Below are 17589 nucleotides of genomic sequence, written 5' to 3'. Positions count from 1 at the left end.
AACCAGGTTTTCTGAAGACTGGATGAAATTGTGGCCTTTTTAATTTATTTGTATCATATTTTTAGAGTTCGCCTTTTCTTCATTTTCGTCTTCATTTTTTTTTTCTTGTGCGTCTTTTCTTCCTTTTCTTCTTTTTCTTCTTCTTTTCACGGCTTGTTTTTTTCTTCCTCTTCTCCTTCTTTTTCTTCTTTTCTTCTTCTTCTTCTTCTTTTTCTTTTTCTTCTTCTTTTTCTTCTACTTCTTCTTCCTCTTCTTCTTTTTCTTCTTCTTTCCTCGGTTTCTGCTTTTTCTTCCTCTTCTTCATTCTCTCTTCCTCTTCTTTTTCTTGATCTTGTTTTCTTCTTCTTCTTCTTCTTCTTCTTCTTCTTCTTCTTCTTCTTCTTCTTCTTCTTCTTCTTCTCCTTCTTCTTTTTCTTCCTTTTCTGCTTCTTTTTTCTTCTTCTGCTTCTCTTTCATTATATCACTCTCCTCCCTCTTCTTCCTCTTTTTGTTCTTGTTCTTCTTTCTTCAGTTTATTATTTTATTCTCATCCAGTTTATCATTTTTCGTTTTCTTGAGTATCTGTATTCTCGCTCGGAACTGTTCGCTTTGTTATGTATTTCAGTTTCATTATTGTTTTGGTATTTTATGTGTAACCTGCATTTCTTGATATGTGTCTTTACGTTCTTACTAACAGAAAATGGGAAGTTAGACGTACCTTTTCTTTACGTATCTCTTCAACAGAATACTTGTTTTAGTTTACGTATATATATTACACTTACTATACCATACATTTATCCTGTATACTTTTGTCTAATGCAGATCTTAAGCTTGTGTTTTTACGCCACACAAACACGCACACACACTACCCCCGACACACACACACACACAAAACCTCCCCTTCCCCCCACACACACCAACACACGCGGGAAACAGTCCCGACTGGTTGAGGGGATGCCCCTTGCCCAGTATCTCAAAGTGCAGGTGACGCCAATGAGGTTAATAAGCGCGGTTAGAGTAGGTAAACCCTTCACCTCCCTCGTTCTACAGGTGTTGAGGGGAAGAAGGGCCAGAAATGAAAGGAAGCGGAGATGAGAAGATAAAGACGGCAGTGTGAGTGAAGACGGAGAGAGAGAGAGAGAGAGAGAGAGAAATTGGAACTTTTATTCATGAGAGAGAAGAACACGAGCATGAGGAACAAGAGTAAGAGGACGACTATGAAGATGAAGATGATGATAATGATACAAGAAGAAAGAAGAAATGGAAGAATAAATAGAACCACCACCACCACCACCACCAACAACAACAACAACAACCTCCAACACCCCCACCACCACCACCACCAACAACAACAACAACAAGAAAGAAAACTAATGCTGTGGAAATTTCGTATCTGCATTCTTTGAGGGGCAAGAACTTGTCTATATTTTTCATAGTAAAGAATATGCAAATTTCAGGATACACTTACTCTCCTCCCCACGCCTGTGCTACGTAGAATGGCAAAATGGAAGTATGAACAGATAACAGTGTGTGATAATATTATGTGCCGCTTCCTCTTTTCCCTCTTCTAAACCTCCTATTCCTATATCGCGAATTATAACTAAGAACATGAACAGATAAGAGTGTGTGTGATAAGATGCTGCGCCACCTCCCCTTCTTTCATCCCGTCCATTCCTATATTGCGAGGTATGAAAGGTAGGTATAGAAATATGAATGGATACGAGCGAGTGTGATAACTAGCTACACTACTCATCCTTCCTCACCCCTGCTTTCCCTTCTAATGTTACTAAGCGCGACAGACATAACTATGAACAAATGCGAGCGAGTGTGATAACTTGTTACATGACCCACTCTTCCTGCTTTCCTATGTTACTAACCACGACAAATAAAAATAATAATATATACGAGATTATGAGCGTGAGTGCTAATATGTCCTTCTTCCTATCTTATCTATCCATGAAGTAGAGAGTATGATGGGTGTGTATGTCTATCACTTACTTTATATATGCCTATCTCTCCACGGGCATCAGAGGCTGGGACTGATGAACGGACGGGAGATAAGAGAGCCTGAGAGGACCTAGGAGCTTATCTGTGGGTTGGATTCCTCCGCCAGGCAGGTTTTTGTGCTCGAGAATGTCAGATCGCAAGGCAGAAGGAAAAAATAAGTGTAAAAGTGTCGCTTAAGTGGCTTTCAAGATTCTCAATGCATATGATAAGAACGAGCAGGAACTTGAATTTCTCTTTTTTTTTTTTTCTTTCATCAATTCCCCGCCTGCCGTGCCTGACTCCTTCTCTGCCGTGCCTGACTCCTTCCCTGCCGTGCCTGACTCCTTCTCTGCCGTGCCTGACTCCTTCTCTGCCGTGCCTGACTCCTTCTCTGCCGTGCCTGACTCCTTCTCTGCCGTGCCTGACTCCTTCTCTGCCGTGCCTGACTCCTTCTCTGCCGTGCCTGACTCCTTCTCTGCCGTGCCTGACTCCTTCTCTGCCGTGCCTGACTCCTTCTCTGCCGTGCCTGACTCCTTCTCTGCCGTGCCTGACTCCTTCTCTGCCGTGCCTGACTCCTTCTCTGCCTTACCTGACTCCTTCTCTGCCGTGCCTTACTCCTTCTCTGCCGTGCCTGACTCCTTCTCTGCCGTGCCTGACTCCTTCTCTCCCTCCCCTCTTCTCTCCTCTTTCCCGCCCTCTCTCCGTCACACCCTGATACGAACGCTCTCAGAATATCAATTAAAACCAGTTAAAATAGCAATAATAATAATAATAATAATAATAATAATAATAATAATAATAATAATAATAATAATAATAATAATAATAATAATAATAATAATAATAATAATAATAATAATAATAATAATAATAATAATACGAAGAACGCAGGCAAACTTTCAAATTATGTTATCCATGAATTTTAAAGAGTGAAAAAAAGACATCAAATCAAATTCATAATAGAAAATACATTAAAAAAAATTGGCAAACAGTAAAACGACTTCGAGGAAAAAAACAAACACCAAACACGCAAAAAAAACACGAAAAAAAAAAACAGCTGCAGTCACAAACACACAAACAAACACACAAACAAACACGCAAAAAACACACGCGCGCACTCGTCATCAAAGGAAATATATAGAGAAACTGAACCCACTAATTAACGAGTATCAAAAAGAAAAGAAAAAAAACATGGCGCGGTGCAAATGAGTAAATAAAAAAAAAATAAAAAAAATATATAGAAAAAAAATCATCGAGTGAAAGGCATCGGCAATCAGGGAGTGGGCCAGGCAGTGTTGTGATGGACGTTATCAAAAGAGGGAGGGAGGGAGGAAGGGGAGGAGGGAGGGGGAGCGAGGGAGAGACTGAGAGGAGGAGGGTGTGATAGCATGAAGGAAGGGAGAGTGGAAGAGAATGAGGGAGGGAGAGGAAAGTCGTAGGAGCATGGAGGAAGGGAGCTTGGGAGGGAAGGAGGGAGGGATGAAGGAATGGTAGAGAATGAGAGAGGGAGAGGGAGGAGGGATAGCTTGAAGGGAGACAGAGGTAGTAGGAGGATGGAGGAAGAGAGCTTGGGAGGGAATGAGGGAGGGATGAAGGAGGAGGGAAAGGGAGAGAGGAGGAGCTTGGAGTGAAGGCGAGGGAAGGAGGGAGAGTTTGGAGGGAGAAAAATATTGTGGGAGCATGGAGGAAGGGAGCTTGGGAGGGAATGAGAGAGGGATGAAGGAGGAGGGAAAGGGAGAGAGGAACAGCTTGGAGTGAGGGAGAGTGGGAGAGAGAGGAAGGAAAATGGTGAAAAAGGGAGGGTAAGAAACTGTTGGGCTTGCAGATACATAAACTCATAGATGGATAGACAGACAGACAGGCAAACACACAGGCAAGCAAGCAGGCAGACAGACACACAAACAGCTAGATACGAGACAGGAGGACAGCCAGACAAAATATATGTACAAAATAGGAGAAAAAAACGGAAAAGGGATAAATGAAACAATGCAAAAATGAGGAAGGAAGGAAAGAATGAAGAAAAGAAGCAAAAAGAAAAACATAAGAGGAGAAAAAGTTACCGGATGAACAGAATAATGCAGAAGGAAGACACGAAAACGAAGGAGGAACTGAGTAAGAAATGAACAAGTCGGAGGAGAAATTGAAGGAGGAGGTGGTGGGAGCGGTAATGACGGAGGGTTGAAGAAGGGAGAGGGTGAGGAAGGTGAGGTGAGAGTGTAATGAAGGAGGGACGAAGGAGGGAGGGAAGGAGGGAAGGTGTTGAAGGCAGTGAGGTCATATCCAAGTCGGGGAACACTGTATTTCAGCTTCGTGTTTTTTTTTTCTTCCTTCTTACTGTATGTTCACTGGGAAAGGTGCATGTGTGTGTGTGTGTGTGTGTGTGTGTGTGTGTGTGTGTGTGTGTGTGTGTGTGTGTGTGTGTGTGTGTGTGTGTGTTGGAGATAAATAGATAGAGAGATACACACAAAGAGGCAAATAGCAGGCAAAGAGAACAAACAACAGGGAGAAAGAGACACAAACAGGATGACTGACAAACTCCGAAAAAAAAGAGATTGTGGAACCGACCGCAAGACCGACAGACAAAGAAAAACAGACAGAAAGACAGATACAAACAAACTAATTTGACGTAGAGAGAGTGGTCAGCTACCGGCCTGGGATGTTTTTTTTATTTTTATTACGCCTGCCTTGCACTGTCCGGGTTACAAATTGCTCTTGATGCTGATGATGATGACGATGATGATAGTGAGAAGATGAAGGATGGGCAGAAAATTAAGAATGAAGAGGAGGAGGAGGAAGAGGAGGAGGAGGAGGAGGAGGAAGATGATACAGTAAGAGGATGGATGAGACGGGTGAGTGGAGAGACAGATGGAAAAACGAAGAGAAATAGCACACACACACACACACACACACACACACACACACACACACACACACACACACACACACACACACACACACACAGCATCACCACCGCCGCCACCATCATCACATCCATCACCTGTCCCCAAGCAACATTAGTAACACCTGGAGAAGTGACCTGCGCCGGGGCCCTTTACAAGTAACATGGCGTCCTCGTTAAAATACAGCGGAGGAAGCGCTAATAGAACCAGCCAGGAGGCGAGGCGGGGCATTAGTGTCAGGGTGGTTACTCCCTCCAGATGTCAGGTGTGTGTGTGTGTGTGTGTGTGTGTGTGTGTGTGTGTGTGTGTGTGTGTGTGTGTGTGTGTGTGTGTGTGTGTGAGAGAGAGAGAGAGAGAGAGAGAGAGAGAGAGAGTGAGAATGTCCTCATTAAAAGCTAATACCCACCTCATTTGTTTCCAAGCAAAACAGTAATTTGCGTTGTGGTGTATTTGCAGGCATGTGTGTGTGTGTGTGTGTGTGTGTGTGTGTGTGTGTTCATGTTTATGCAGCGGCGTTGACTAAGTTTCCACGTACAGTAAGACAAACGCGCAACTCAAACAAACGTTCCAATAACACGCAAACATTCATTGGCGGAACACGAAAAAAAAATTGTTTGCTAGAAAGGCTTCCCAACACGTTTATTACGCCCCTCCCGCCCAGCCCACGCCCCCCCTCTCGGGACCTGTAGTTACGTTTTTACCGTAAACTACAAAGGAGACTTTCATGTTATTTAGCGGAAATATATTCCTACTCTATTTGTCTGGGCACCTCTTTCCATTCTCTCTCTTCATATATCTATCTATCTATCTATCTATCTATCTATCTATCTATCTATCTATCTATCTTTACATCTGTCTATCTGATAATCAAAAGGATAGCTAATGCAGGAAATAATGGGCATGTGTGAATCTCAAAGCTCTTCAATCATTAAAGACAAGCCATATTGCCTCCCTGACACCAAAAAGACAGCTGGAATAATTGGTAACCAGATTACTACCAAATATCTGTCAATCAAACAACAAACATCTACAATACCATTGAAACCCATATGATTTTTTGCGATGACTTTTTTTGAAGACGGACAGCGGCATTTTACTGCTGATATATTTGAAAAAATAATAATATATACGAGCTGCTTCAGTGTCAAAGAGTTATTTCAAATTGGCGATGTAATATTAAATATTGAACACCAGCAACGTTTTCATGACCAGCTCACCATTGAATATCTTCGCGGAAAATATCAATAAAAATATTAATGAAAATTATAACGTGTTTTCTTCTTCCAATACCAAAGTCTTAGTGGTTTGAAGCAAAGTAAACGACATTTTGCCTACATGAATTTTCGTTCTGAAAAAATGAGAATTACAAACGCTTCTTATCATCACTGTGTTCGAGCACACTTGGCTATGAAGGTAAATATGTTTTACTCTTCTTTTGTTCATTCTTTCTGTGTTCAAAGCGGATTCCCTCGCCAGCCATGTAAATAGAATTCTCAACATTCCCTCTGCCGAGACCCTTCCCTGGCTAACGTTTGCATCAGTGATTGTGCATGTCACACGTTCTTCTCTGCATGACTGACGCCACACAGACAAAACGCTTTTGCATTGCTTTGAGCTCCACAATAAAAAAAAGTTTGTGGATGCATGAATGAACACTTTCTCATAACCGGAGTGTCACTGCATAAGTTGTTGTTTTTTCCAGCAACAAACTACCCTTGCCATCCTAAGTTTGGAACCCCATAATAAATAGTCTTGTATAACAGATTCGCATCACTCAAGTTTTCTGCATTTTTTCTTACTTATCGACTTTTACAGTTTCTCCATGATCGTAAATTTACATCGCCTAAACGTTCTGCATTCCTGACAACGTGACAACTCGAGACGTGCTGCTATGAAGATTACTTGAAGATTTAAGGCTGACAAGCAATCCATCGTGCGGCATAACTCAAAACCGCACCAGTTCTAATCTTTCCTGCATACACCTACACTTACATCACACAATCCTCAGCAACTCTTATCGTCCTTGCTTACACGAACACTGACATCACGAGCAAATTTTTCTGCCTTTACAAAATGAGATTTAAAGTGAATAAAACTGCAACACGAGCAGGTCTTTTCTCCCGCATGACACGTACTTTTCCCTCTCTCTGCCTCTCCTTCCCTGCATGGCCAACACACCCGCGGCTCCATCACCGAAGTGCCTCCGCGGTACACACAAAATGTTTCTTTCCCTCCGAACGCTTATCTGTCCTACAAGTTAGCGCGGGTGCGGAAACTTTCTCGCGCCAAAAAACGTTTCAATCTCCAAACTTTTATATTACTGTTCCCAACACCTCCACGTCAATAAACATTCTCTCTCTCTCTCTCTCTCTCTCTCTCTCTCTCTCTCTCTCTCTCTCTCTCTCTCTCTCTCTCTCTCTCTCTCTCTCTCGCACGCAAAAAGTTTCTGCACCTGTACCTTTCTATTTGACACTAACTTTTAAGCAGGTCCTTTGAGCCTGTTTGTGTGTGTGTGTGTGTGTGGGGGGGGGGGGGGGGTTACCAGGTGGGTCAGGTGTTGCTTTGTGACCGCTTAATTACGATAGCTGGGTCTCTCTCTCTCTCTCTCTCTCTCTCTCTCTCTCTCTCTCTCTCTCTCTCTCTCTCTCTCTCTCTCTCTCTCTCTCTCTCCAACGATGTTCTTTGTCATGTTCCTATATTCGCCCTTTTATCACTTCTGCTTTCTCTTCCTTCCCAGCTGTCTTTTTCTTTGCTATTTCTTTTTACTGTTTCTTTATCTTTTATCTTATTTTTCTTTTCTTTTTCGTCCGTCATTTATCCCTACATATTCTCGTTATCTCGTGTTTTATTTTTAGTCTCTCTCTCTCTCTCTCTCTCTCTCTCTCTCTCTCTCTCTCTCTCTCTCTCTCTCTCTCTCTCTCTCTCTCTCTCTCTCTCTCTCTCTCTCAGGTTTACGATTCTGAGACTCATTTCATTTTCTTTTTATACTTTTCCTCCTTCTTCTCCTCCTCCTCCTCCTTCTCCTCCTCCTTCAGCAAACCTTATTCTCCAAATGCTGAATCACCTTGAGAGAGAGAGAGAGAGAGAGAGAACACGCACTAAGCATTTTTATATAACATGTTAATAGTCCTTGAAGCTTTGACAAATTGGCGAATGTGAGGGTAATTTGATTCTCTCTCTCTCTCTCTCTCTCTCTCTCTCTCTCTCTCTCTCTCTCTCTCTCTCTCTCTCTCTCTCTCTCTCTCTCTCTCTCTGATAGACACACACACACACACACACACACACACACACACACACACACACACACACACACACACACTTAATAACTACATACAAGCAAGATTAATTGTAACGTTAGATAAGACCAGTCATTATAGTGTTTGTGTGTGTGTGTGTGTGTGTGTGTGTGTGTGTGTGTGTGTGTGTGTGTGTGTGTGTGTGTGTGTGTGAATCAGAAAATTAAGAATTCCTCTTATTATTCTTGCTTTGCGACATCATCAATCATGAGAGAGAGAGAGAGAGAGAGGTGAGTGAGGTGAGATTAAATGGAATGACTCGCAGGTTGGAAAAGGAAGAATGTAAAACAGAGAGAGAGAGAGAGAATCATAATAGTTTCCTTTCTTTCTTTCTTTCTTTCTTCCTTCTTTCCTACCTTCCTTCCTTCCTTCCTTCCTTCCTTCCTTCCTTCCTTCCTTCCTGTTTCCCTTCTTTCTATTCTTCCATCCACCGCTCCCTTCATCTATTCACACACTTTCCTTTCAATAATCCCAAGAGAATAACACTTCCTTAAATTCCCATTCCTTCTCATCTGCATTCCAACCCACTCCTGCTGAATTCCCGGTGTATTCATGGCGCTCATTCCAGACACTGCCTCCTGCTTGACGAGGCAGTTCCTTAATCTGTGGTGGTGGGGGGGGGGGGGGTGCGAGTGTGTATGTGTGTCAGGGAGAGGGAGGTAGTGTGTGTGAGGGAGGGGAGTGTGTGGGTGAGAGAGAGAGAGAGAGAGAGAGAGAGAGAGAGAGAGAAGAGGTTAAGAAGTGTCTGAATATCCGGAGTTATTAAAGGTAATTTTCCTCCCTCGATGTCTATTATATTCTCCTGCCCTGGGATAATTCACACACACACACACACAGACAGACACACACACACACACACACACATACACACACACACACACACACACACACACACACACACACACACACACACACACAAACAAACACACACACACACAAAGAGTAAGGCACGCGGGGAGTCACCAATAACTAGTCAGTCACTCACCTCACTAGCCAATCAGACGAGGATAAGACAAAGTGCGCGGCGCAGACACGGATCTCATCAACGGTCCAATTAGTGAGTAAAAGGAAATACCGTCAATCCACCAAAAGCTCTTCTCCACTAATTGAAAATATCGGTTAATCAGATTAGTATCAATGGGAGCAATTATAAGTATTGGTGTAATTAGAATAGGTTAGACAAAAGAACAACAACAATATCAAGAGCAATTTAGTGGAAAGAAAAAGGAAGAGAAGGTAGAGGAGCGAGAGATATGACATCACCACCACCACCACCACCACTACCACCACCACCTCTACTACCACCACCACTACTACCACCGTCATCACCACCACTACCATCATCATCTTCATCAACGTCACCACTATATGCCACCATTATTACCAACACAACCACCAACACCACCATACTCACCACAGCACACCACACCACCACCACTACCACTATAATCATCAGTCTTAGCACCACCACCATCACCACCGCTATCATCACCAGTATTACCACTTCAAGAGCACGGCAGCATCACCATCATCATCATCATCACCATTAACACCACAATTACACTCTCTCCAAAGCTAATCTTACCAGTATCACCATCATCACCATGTCTAACACCCACTGCCACTACCATCATCATCATCAATACCACCAACATCACCACTTCCATTCCAAAAGTTCAGCATCATCACCAACATCACCACTAAGACCAGTATTACCACCACCACCACCACCACCATCACCAGGGCAGCTAACCTTTATTAAATATTCCTTCTTATATGACGAATGATCCTTCCAGCCGCATCAGAAGCCAGCAAGCCCGACCCACAACCTTGGCGAGTAGTAATTTGTACTCATCTCCTGCCCACACCTTCCCTATCGACCATCAGAGACTCGGGGAACGGCAGCTTCTGTGTTTTAAGATGGTAGTAACTCACGCCCACCCTCGGTAAGGCTAATGCTGAATGTGGTTGTATGTTTGGCCTGCTGTAGTTAGCCTCGGTTGAAGTAGTTGTATTGTAGCTGTTATTTGCGTCTATTCTCGCCATGTTGGAGTTCGGGGAAGGTTAGGCGTAAGATAAGACAGGCTCAGACGTATTGGCAGACAGGCAGACAGTTAAACAGATTGAGACAAAGATGGTCAGACAGAGAAATAGTTACATACATGGATACATATGCTAGCAGGCTTTTTTTGTTTCTTTTTCTTCACTTGAGCTGCCACCTATATCGTGAACACATTAGACGCATACACTGACAGAAAGAAAGATGAACACACACACACACACACACACACACACACACACACACACACACACACACACACACACACACTCGTCGTCCCAGCTTATACATCATACATACATACATAGCCTACGGGGTTTTCTGTGTCAATGTAGCGTCTCTTGATTAGTTTGACGTAACTCTACCTGATGGAGAGTCTCATTAGGAGAATACATCAGAACATATCCGCCTCCGAGACACAGGTACGAAATTATATAACAGCAGTAATTTACGGCCACACACACACACACACACACACACACACACACACACACACACACACACACAACGCCATACCTGAATCTACACACCTTCGCAAGTCTTAATATACACATTATATCCACACGTCTGTCTGTTTGTCTGTATGTCTGTCTGTCTATCCGTGTCTGTCTGTCTGCTCTCGCTCACCTGCGCCTACGAGTTACCTGCCACACACCTGCCTCCACACATTCCAACACACACACACACACACACACACACACACACACACACACACACACACACACACACACAGGGAGGAGAGCCTGTTGTGGGCATTGTTTAAAACGGGGGAAGGGATGAAGGGGAAGGGGGGAAGGTTTGCTTTTAATCTACCTACTCTTACCTTGAAACACACACACACACACACACACACACACATACACACATACACACAAGGAGGAGAGCCTGTTGTGGGCATTGTTTAAAACGTGGGGGAGGTATGAAGGGGAAGGGGGGGAAGGTTTGCTTTTAATCTACCTTCTCTCACCGTCATAAAAAAGAAGAAAAAAAGCTATTCCGCCCACACACCTGCGCGGTATTATTAACACCAAGAATTCCTACGACCACCTCCGCCACCAACAATACTTTCCACCACCACCATCACCACCACCAATACACCCCCCCCCCCTCCCACCACCAATACTTCCCTCCACCACCACCAATACTTCCCCCCACCCCAACCAATACCCCTCCTCCCCCACCACCACGAAGGAGATACACCAGATGAAGGTTTGATCAGAGGATGATTTACTTGGCGAAACAAATGATCGGTTTGGCTCCAGTTCGAACCCTCAAGGCTGGCTTATCCTCGTCATCCTCCTCGTCCTCCTCCTCGTCTCCTCCTGCTTCTCGTCCTCCTTTTAATTAGTTCTTCACCTTCCTCCTCCTCCTCCTCCTCCTCCTCCTCCTCCTCCAGCTTGTTCTTCTTCTCCTTTACCTTCTCCTATCTCCTTCTTCTCCTATACCTTCTCCTCCTACTGTTACTTATCCTTCCTTCATTTTTTTTCCTTCGCTTATTTCTCCTCCCCTTCCGCCTTCTCCTCTTCTTCCTCCTCCTCCTCCAACTCCTTCTTCTCTTTTACCCTCTCCTCCTACTGTTACTTATCCTTCCTCCATTCTTTATTTTCCATCACTTATTTCTCCTTTCCTCCTTCTCCTCTTCCTCCTCCTCCTCCTCCTCCTCCTTTCTCTGCCAACAGCCTCCGGACAGACCCACAGTGCCAACGGGAACTCCTTCATAACACCATTTCCTTCTCCTCCTGCTCCCTCCACGTCAGCCTCCTTTGTGTTCTACTCATCCAACTGACGTGGCCGAGCCTCCTCCTCCTCCTCCTCCTCCTCCTCCTCCTCCACTGAGATGTCACTATGGAGTATTAGCACAGCCACTTGTCCCATACAAAGACAATGAGAGTCCATTTGGGCGGGAAAATGAAGGTTTGGGCGTATGATGAGAGAATGGGCTGGAGGACGCGAGTGTGGGCTGCAGGATGATAGTTTGGGCTGGAAAAATAGAACTTCCGATACAAGAAGGGTCATATTCTTAAACCTTCCGGGCCCCAAACACACATTATCGACTAGGCTTTCGTATAGGAGTCTAGGGCATTTCCAGGGGTGGTTTTATAACCCTACTGGTAGTTTGACCCTTTCTTCTGTACCATGAACCTCAAACCACACTCTTCAGAACCCGATTGGTCTCATTTTCGGCCTTTGGAAATAGTCGATGTGAGGGGTAGAAGCGTCTGACAATATCGACTTAAGACTTATAAAGGTTTGGGGTCGATGATAGGAATTTGGGCTGGATATTAGGTGGCTGACCTGGACGTCGGTGAAATCTGGGGTTTTCGTCCGGGAAGTTTTTACAGTGATGAGGAGGGATGAAGCAGTGAGGTGTGGGTGTGTTCATCGTGGGTAAGTACCGCGTGTACGTCCGCCCGCCTGCCTGCCTGTGTGATTAGGGAAAACGAAGTTGGCTGATGTGGTGTGTGTGTGTGTGTGTGTGTGTGTGTGTGTGTGTGTGTGTGTGTGTGTGTGTGTGTGTGTGTGTGTGTGTGTGTGTGTGTGTGTGTGTGTGTGTGTTCAGTGTGGGTGCTTTCATAACATCCAAGTACTACTCACTTTATTTTATTTTTTTATACGCAAATAAAATTACAGTATATTATCTTTTTTGCGTCTCCGTGGTGCAGTGGTTAACATGCCTAACTATGAATCTGCGGGCTTGGGTTCGAATCCTGGCCTGGCAGTCAGCGCGCAGCCACACAACTGTTCTTCTTTCTACTCGGGATGGTCGATAAATAGGTACTTGGAGACACCTGGGGAAGGTAAACTGTGGTAACCCTGATGCTGCACTGGCCCTGTGTCCCGGGGTGATGAGCTGTCACCCACCACAGGTTCAAGGACCACTGGCACGGAGATGAGCACCGTGGCCACGCAGCTAATAGCGTAAGCCATGTTAACAGTTACTTTACTTAAGACATGAATAACAACACTCCTCGGTTATATAAAGGACCAGAAGCGATGAATAATATAATGATTTCAGTTCTAATAAATGTAATGTGACTCCTTACTCCCTCTGCCACCTCTTATTAAGTATATGAAGCAAGTCAAGATCAGTAATTAATCCTTACTTCTTATTATGGTAGTCAGAATGTTGTATTACATTAGATTCGACTCATTCCAGTATGTATAGAAATTTTTCTCATCTTACTTGAAGATTAAAAAAAACAGTTGCCCCCCACCCCCCTCTGTGTAGCCACTGGGCAATGACAGTCTTGGCGAAAGAGATTCAATGAGGCTTGAAAACTAGCTCCATCGACTCGAAACTTTTCATACGCCTAGAAAACTTTAATACGCCCTGTGAGCATGGGTGAAGACATTGGCCTTGAACACACACACACACACACACACACACACACACACACACACACGTGGGTAGCTTCAAGGCGTGTCATTGGTTGAAATTCAGGAAACATAAATATTCCACAAATCTAGAATCTGGCCGCCTAACCCTATCGTGCTGTGGCTCTGCTTGGGGGAAGAAGGGCACTAAAATAAGTCTCCTCCCCCTCCTCCTCCTCTCCCAAATTATGTAAACATCCATTAAACTTATTACATTTCCTTCACAATTGCTTCCGCCTTCACCACCACAGCTATTTCTATTTCCTCTCCTCCTCCTCCCCCTCCTCCTCCTTCATTTTCTCAGTAATGTTGGCTTTCCATTACGCTTAGTACGTTTCAACCATTTCCTCTGCCGCCACAACCACCAAACACCGCCTTTCTAACCTCAACATCTGCTACATTATATAAGTTGATACATTTTTCTCGTCGCTAAAGACCTGCATCATTACATTCGTTCTTTTTCCATTATTACCTTCACTACACACCGCTCCCAGCCGTGTCATTCCCCCACTAATACCTACGCACTATACGTTAATATATTTGTTTTTAGGAGCAGTAAGTAGCGAGCTTTTTTTCATCATCGTTTTCTTTTTTATGCCCTTGAACTGTCTCCATTGCTGTAAAAAAACAAACATATTCTTCACTACCATCATCACTATATCAATCCTTACATTTCGATATCATGAACACTTCCATTTCCATACGTTTCATCATTCCCAGCATCCACGTAAACTGCTATATATGCTTACTCTGTTTTATCTCTGGGTCTGTATCAGTGTTATCATCATCGTCATCATCATCCTCATACTTATCCCTATACGTTCCACTAACATCATAATTACCACTACTACCCATGTCACTATCTCCAAATTATACCTATCTATTTATCTATCTATTTTAACTATGTATTTTACTTGTCTATTTACCTATATTTATCTTTATTTCTAGCTATCTTCTCTTCATCATTCCTATCAATTTATCTACCTGCTTTATCTATCTGTTTTACTTTTCTATGTACCTATCTATTTCAACTCATTCCATCATATCTATCTATTTCTTTATTTTACCTTTCCATTATTTCTATCTCTATCTATTCATATTCTAACTAACATCAACATCACCCTCATCACCGCATCCCTTTCACGTGTTGCCCCATTACCAACACTATACAGACCTAACCAACAAACTTATTCCTCCACGCCTGTAATAATTATAAGCCATTAAACATCCAAAACTCGCGACTACACGCCAACTCTTGATTACACTCGCGAAACCCTTGACACAACTTCCTGAGTGTGTGTGTGTGTGTGTGTGTGTGTGTGTGTGTGTGTGTGTGTGTGTGTGTGTGCGTTCTCATTTCCCACCCCCAGGACGACTAATAACAAGCCCTCCGTGTGGTTCCTCTTAATGATAAACGTTCACTAGTTATTAATGCTTCCTTGTCATCTATGTTTTATGTCAGTGTCACTCCCTCTCTCGATCTATTTATCTCTTCATTTCTTCATTATTTTCACGTTCCATGCTCCTCACGGCACCCACCACCCTCACATCAGCCTCACAACACCATCCTCACTACACCCTCAAAACACCACCCTCACATCAGCCTCATAACACCACCCTCAGCACAATCCTCATGACACCACCCTCACGACACCCTCACAGCACAATCCTCACAACACCACCCTGACGACACCCTCATAAAACCAGCCAGCATCCCAGCCAAGGCATCGAGGCAGAAACAGCATCATTAATATTATTCTCCCACGCCACCAATGGACTACGGCTGACCACTATTACCCAAGACAACCTTTCGTCAATATACGCTGCAAAATACATAAATATACCGACGAGGAAATAAAACTGAGAAACTTATCTGCTTACCCTCCAAAAACAGATGAAGTAAAAAAAAATATAAAAAGCTAACTGGTTTCATGATTAGTGTGTGTGTGTGTGTGTGTGTGTGTGTGTGTGTGTGTGTGTGTGTGTGTGTGTGTGTGTGTGTGTTACAGCAAAGGAAGAAGCTCAAGGACAAAAAACAACAAAAAATCATGAAAAGAACAATCCCCGCAAAAGAAAACGGGATGAGTGGCCACAGGAGGTCAACTGTGCTCGTCAGTGTGTGTGAACGCGTAGTAACAACACAGATAAGGCCGCAAAGAACTCAGCACCCGGGCACAGCTTACAGTCCTGCGGGATCCCAGACGTGGACTAACGAGGAAGTGATCAGTCGCTGGGCCGCCGCTGTACCCTCCAGCCACGCCCTGCACTGTCATAACAAGCAATAAATATCCAAAATATACAGGAGCATCTTTTTAACTCATCCCATAAACTTAATAAGAATGCGGCGAAATTACAAAACATTCACCAAGGTAAAGACAGGTGAAGCTAACTCGTTGCCTTTGAAAACGCCGCATCAGTAAAAAGCGGGTCAAATCAATCATCTTTAATAGAGTTTGCATACGTAATGTGGCTAGACTTCCTCCAATCTTGATCTAAGTCGCTGATCCTAAGAAAGACCTGTAATGAACTAGATTCTTCATTGCATTTATTCTTTGTAGCCAGTGTTCATTTGTCCTCACATCAGCGTTTCTCAGTTAACCCGAAAGACGGTGGGAATATATTAGCCTCCACACAAAGTCCTTACCTGTGAACTGTTTAATATTCACCCAAGACATTGCATTTCTGTTTCTCTCCTTTGTGTGTGAGGGAACTCCGTATATTATCATCTTATATTTTCCTCATTCATTTATTCATCCATTGTCTTTTTTCTCAATGTATGTATGCGTTTAGGAAGGTAAGTAAATAGGTATGTAGGTAGGTACGAAGGTATGTTCTCTCTCTTTCTCTTTTCCTACACTTCATCACACATCTATAAAAGTACAATGAACAAAACGGTAAAAATCGGAGACACAGGAAATTAGCACAACCGCAAACACCACCACCACCACCACAACCATCACCTCCACTTGCCCCTCCATTACTTATATTATTAACAAACGTGACTCTGATCAACCACACACTCGCAATAAATTAATAACGAAGCAGTAAATAAAGGAACATCATATTAAAGTAATTACCGTTATGATAATCACCTCACCACTACCACCCCCACATCATATCCCCTTCATAACCTTTACAGTCACTACCACTATCATTTTCATCACCATCATCACCACCACCACCATAATTAGACTTTGCATATAAATTAAGGTTAGTCAGTGAGGAGTTATTTAGAAATATTTATTAATCAGGCATCTACCTTTGTGTGTACATGTTCACCTGTCTACACACACACACACACACACACACACACACACACACACACACAAAGACAAAGGCAATCAACCCAGCAATCATTCTTGTTTGTAAATAATTAAAGTTTATTATTTGCTCCTTTGTTTGTTTCTCTGTTTGGTTTCATTACGAGTTTGGGGTTGAAACGCTCGGTCGGTGGCCTCGATGTACCCACCACCACCACCAACAACAACAACAACAACAACAACAACAACAACAACAACAACAATCAGCCTTATCCTCACTCGGTGGCCTCCTGCTAAAATAAGGATTGCAAGATTTTATTAAGCCGCATGTATGTTTGTATGTGTGTGTGTGTGTGTGTGTGTGTGTGTGTGTGTGTGTGTGTGTGTGTGTGTGTGTGTGTGTGTGAGTAATGAAAAAGTGCCGCAGTGAGTAAGTCAACGAAATGAAGGAAGGGGAAAGGGAGTAAAGAAGGTACGAGGAAAAAATTAAGAAAACTGAATGAGAAGAAAAAAGAAAGAGGGAGAAAGGAAGACAGACAGATGCAAAGATTAATACATTGATTGATTGATTGATTGATTGACTGACCCATGAAAAAAAAACAATGAGTAAGCAGAGATCGCACAAAAGAAAGTAAACACTGAAAACATAAAAACAATAAAATGAAGAACGAAAGAATGGAAGGAAGACAAAAAGGAAGAAAGGAAAAAGGAAAAGAAAAAAAGGCCAAAAACTA

General features: G+C 43.3%; 1 protein-coding gene across 1 annotated transcript; it reads right to left on the bottom strand.

The window, feature by feature from the left end:
• Positions 1-2005: 2005 nt before the first annotated feature.
• Positions 2006-13148, bottom strand: LOC127007199 (33kDa venom protein-like). The gene is made up of 3 exons (XM_050877913.1): positions 13083-13148; positions 2266-2558; positions 2006-2018 (listed from the first exon to the last, which is right to left on the bottom strand). Exons 1-3 carry the CDS (start codon positions 13146-13148, stop codon positions 2006-2008), a joined length of 372 nt encoding a protein of 123 aa, XP_050733870.1.
• Positions 13149-17589: the final 4441 nt, after the last annotated feature.

The sequence above is a fragment of the Eriocheir sinensis genome, chromosome 34, assembly GCF_024679095.1.
Source record: "Eriocheir sinensis breed Jianghai 21 chromosome 34, ASM2467909v1, whole genome shotgun sequence".
In the NCBI taxonomy this organism is placed as follows: domain Eukaryota; kingdom Metazoa; phylum Arthropoda; class Malacostraca; order Decapoda; family Varunidae; genus Eriocheir; species Eriocheir sinensis.
The sequence above is the reverse complement of the archived record's forward strand: the minus strand, read 5'-3'. Positions and strand labels throughout refer to the sequence as shown.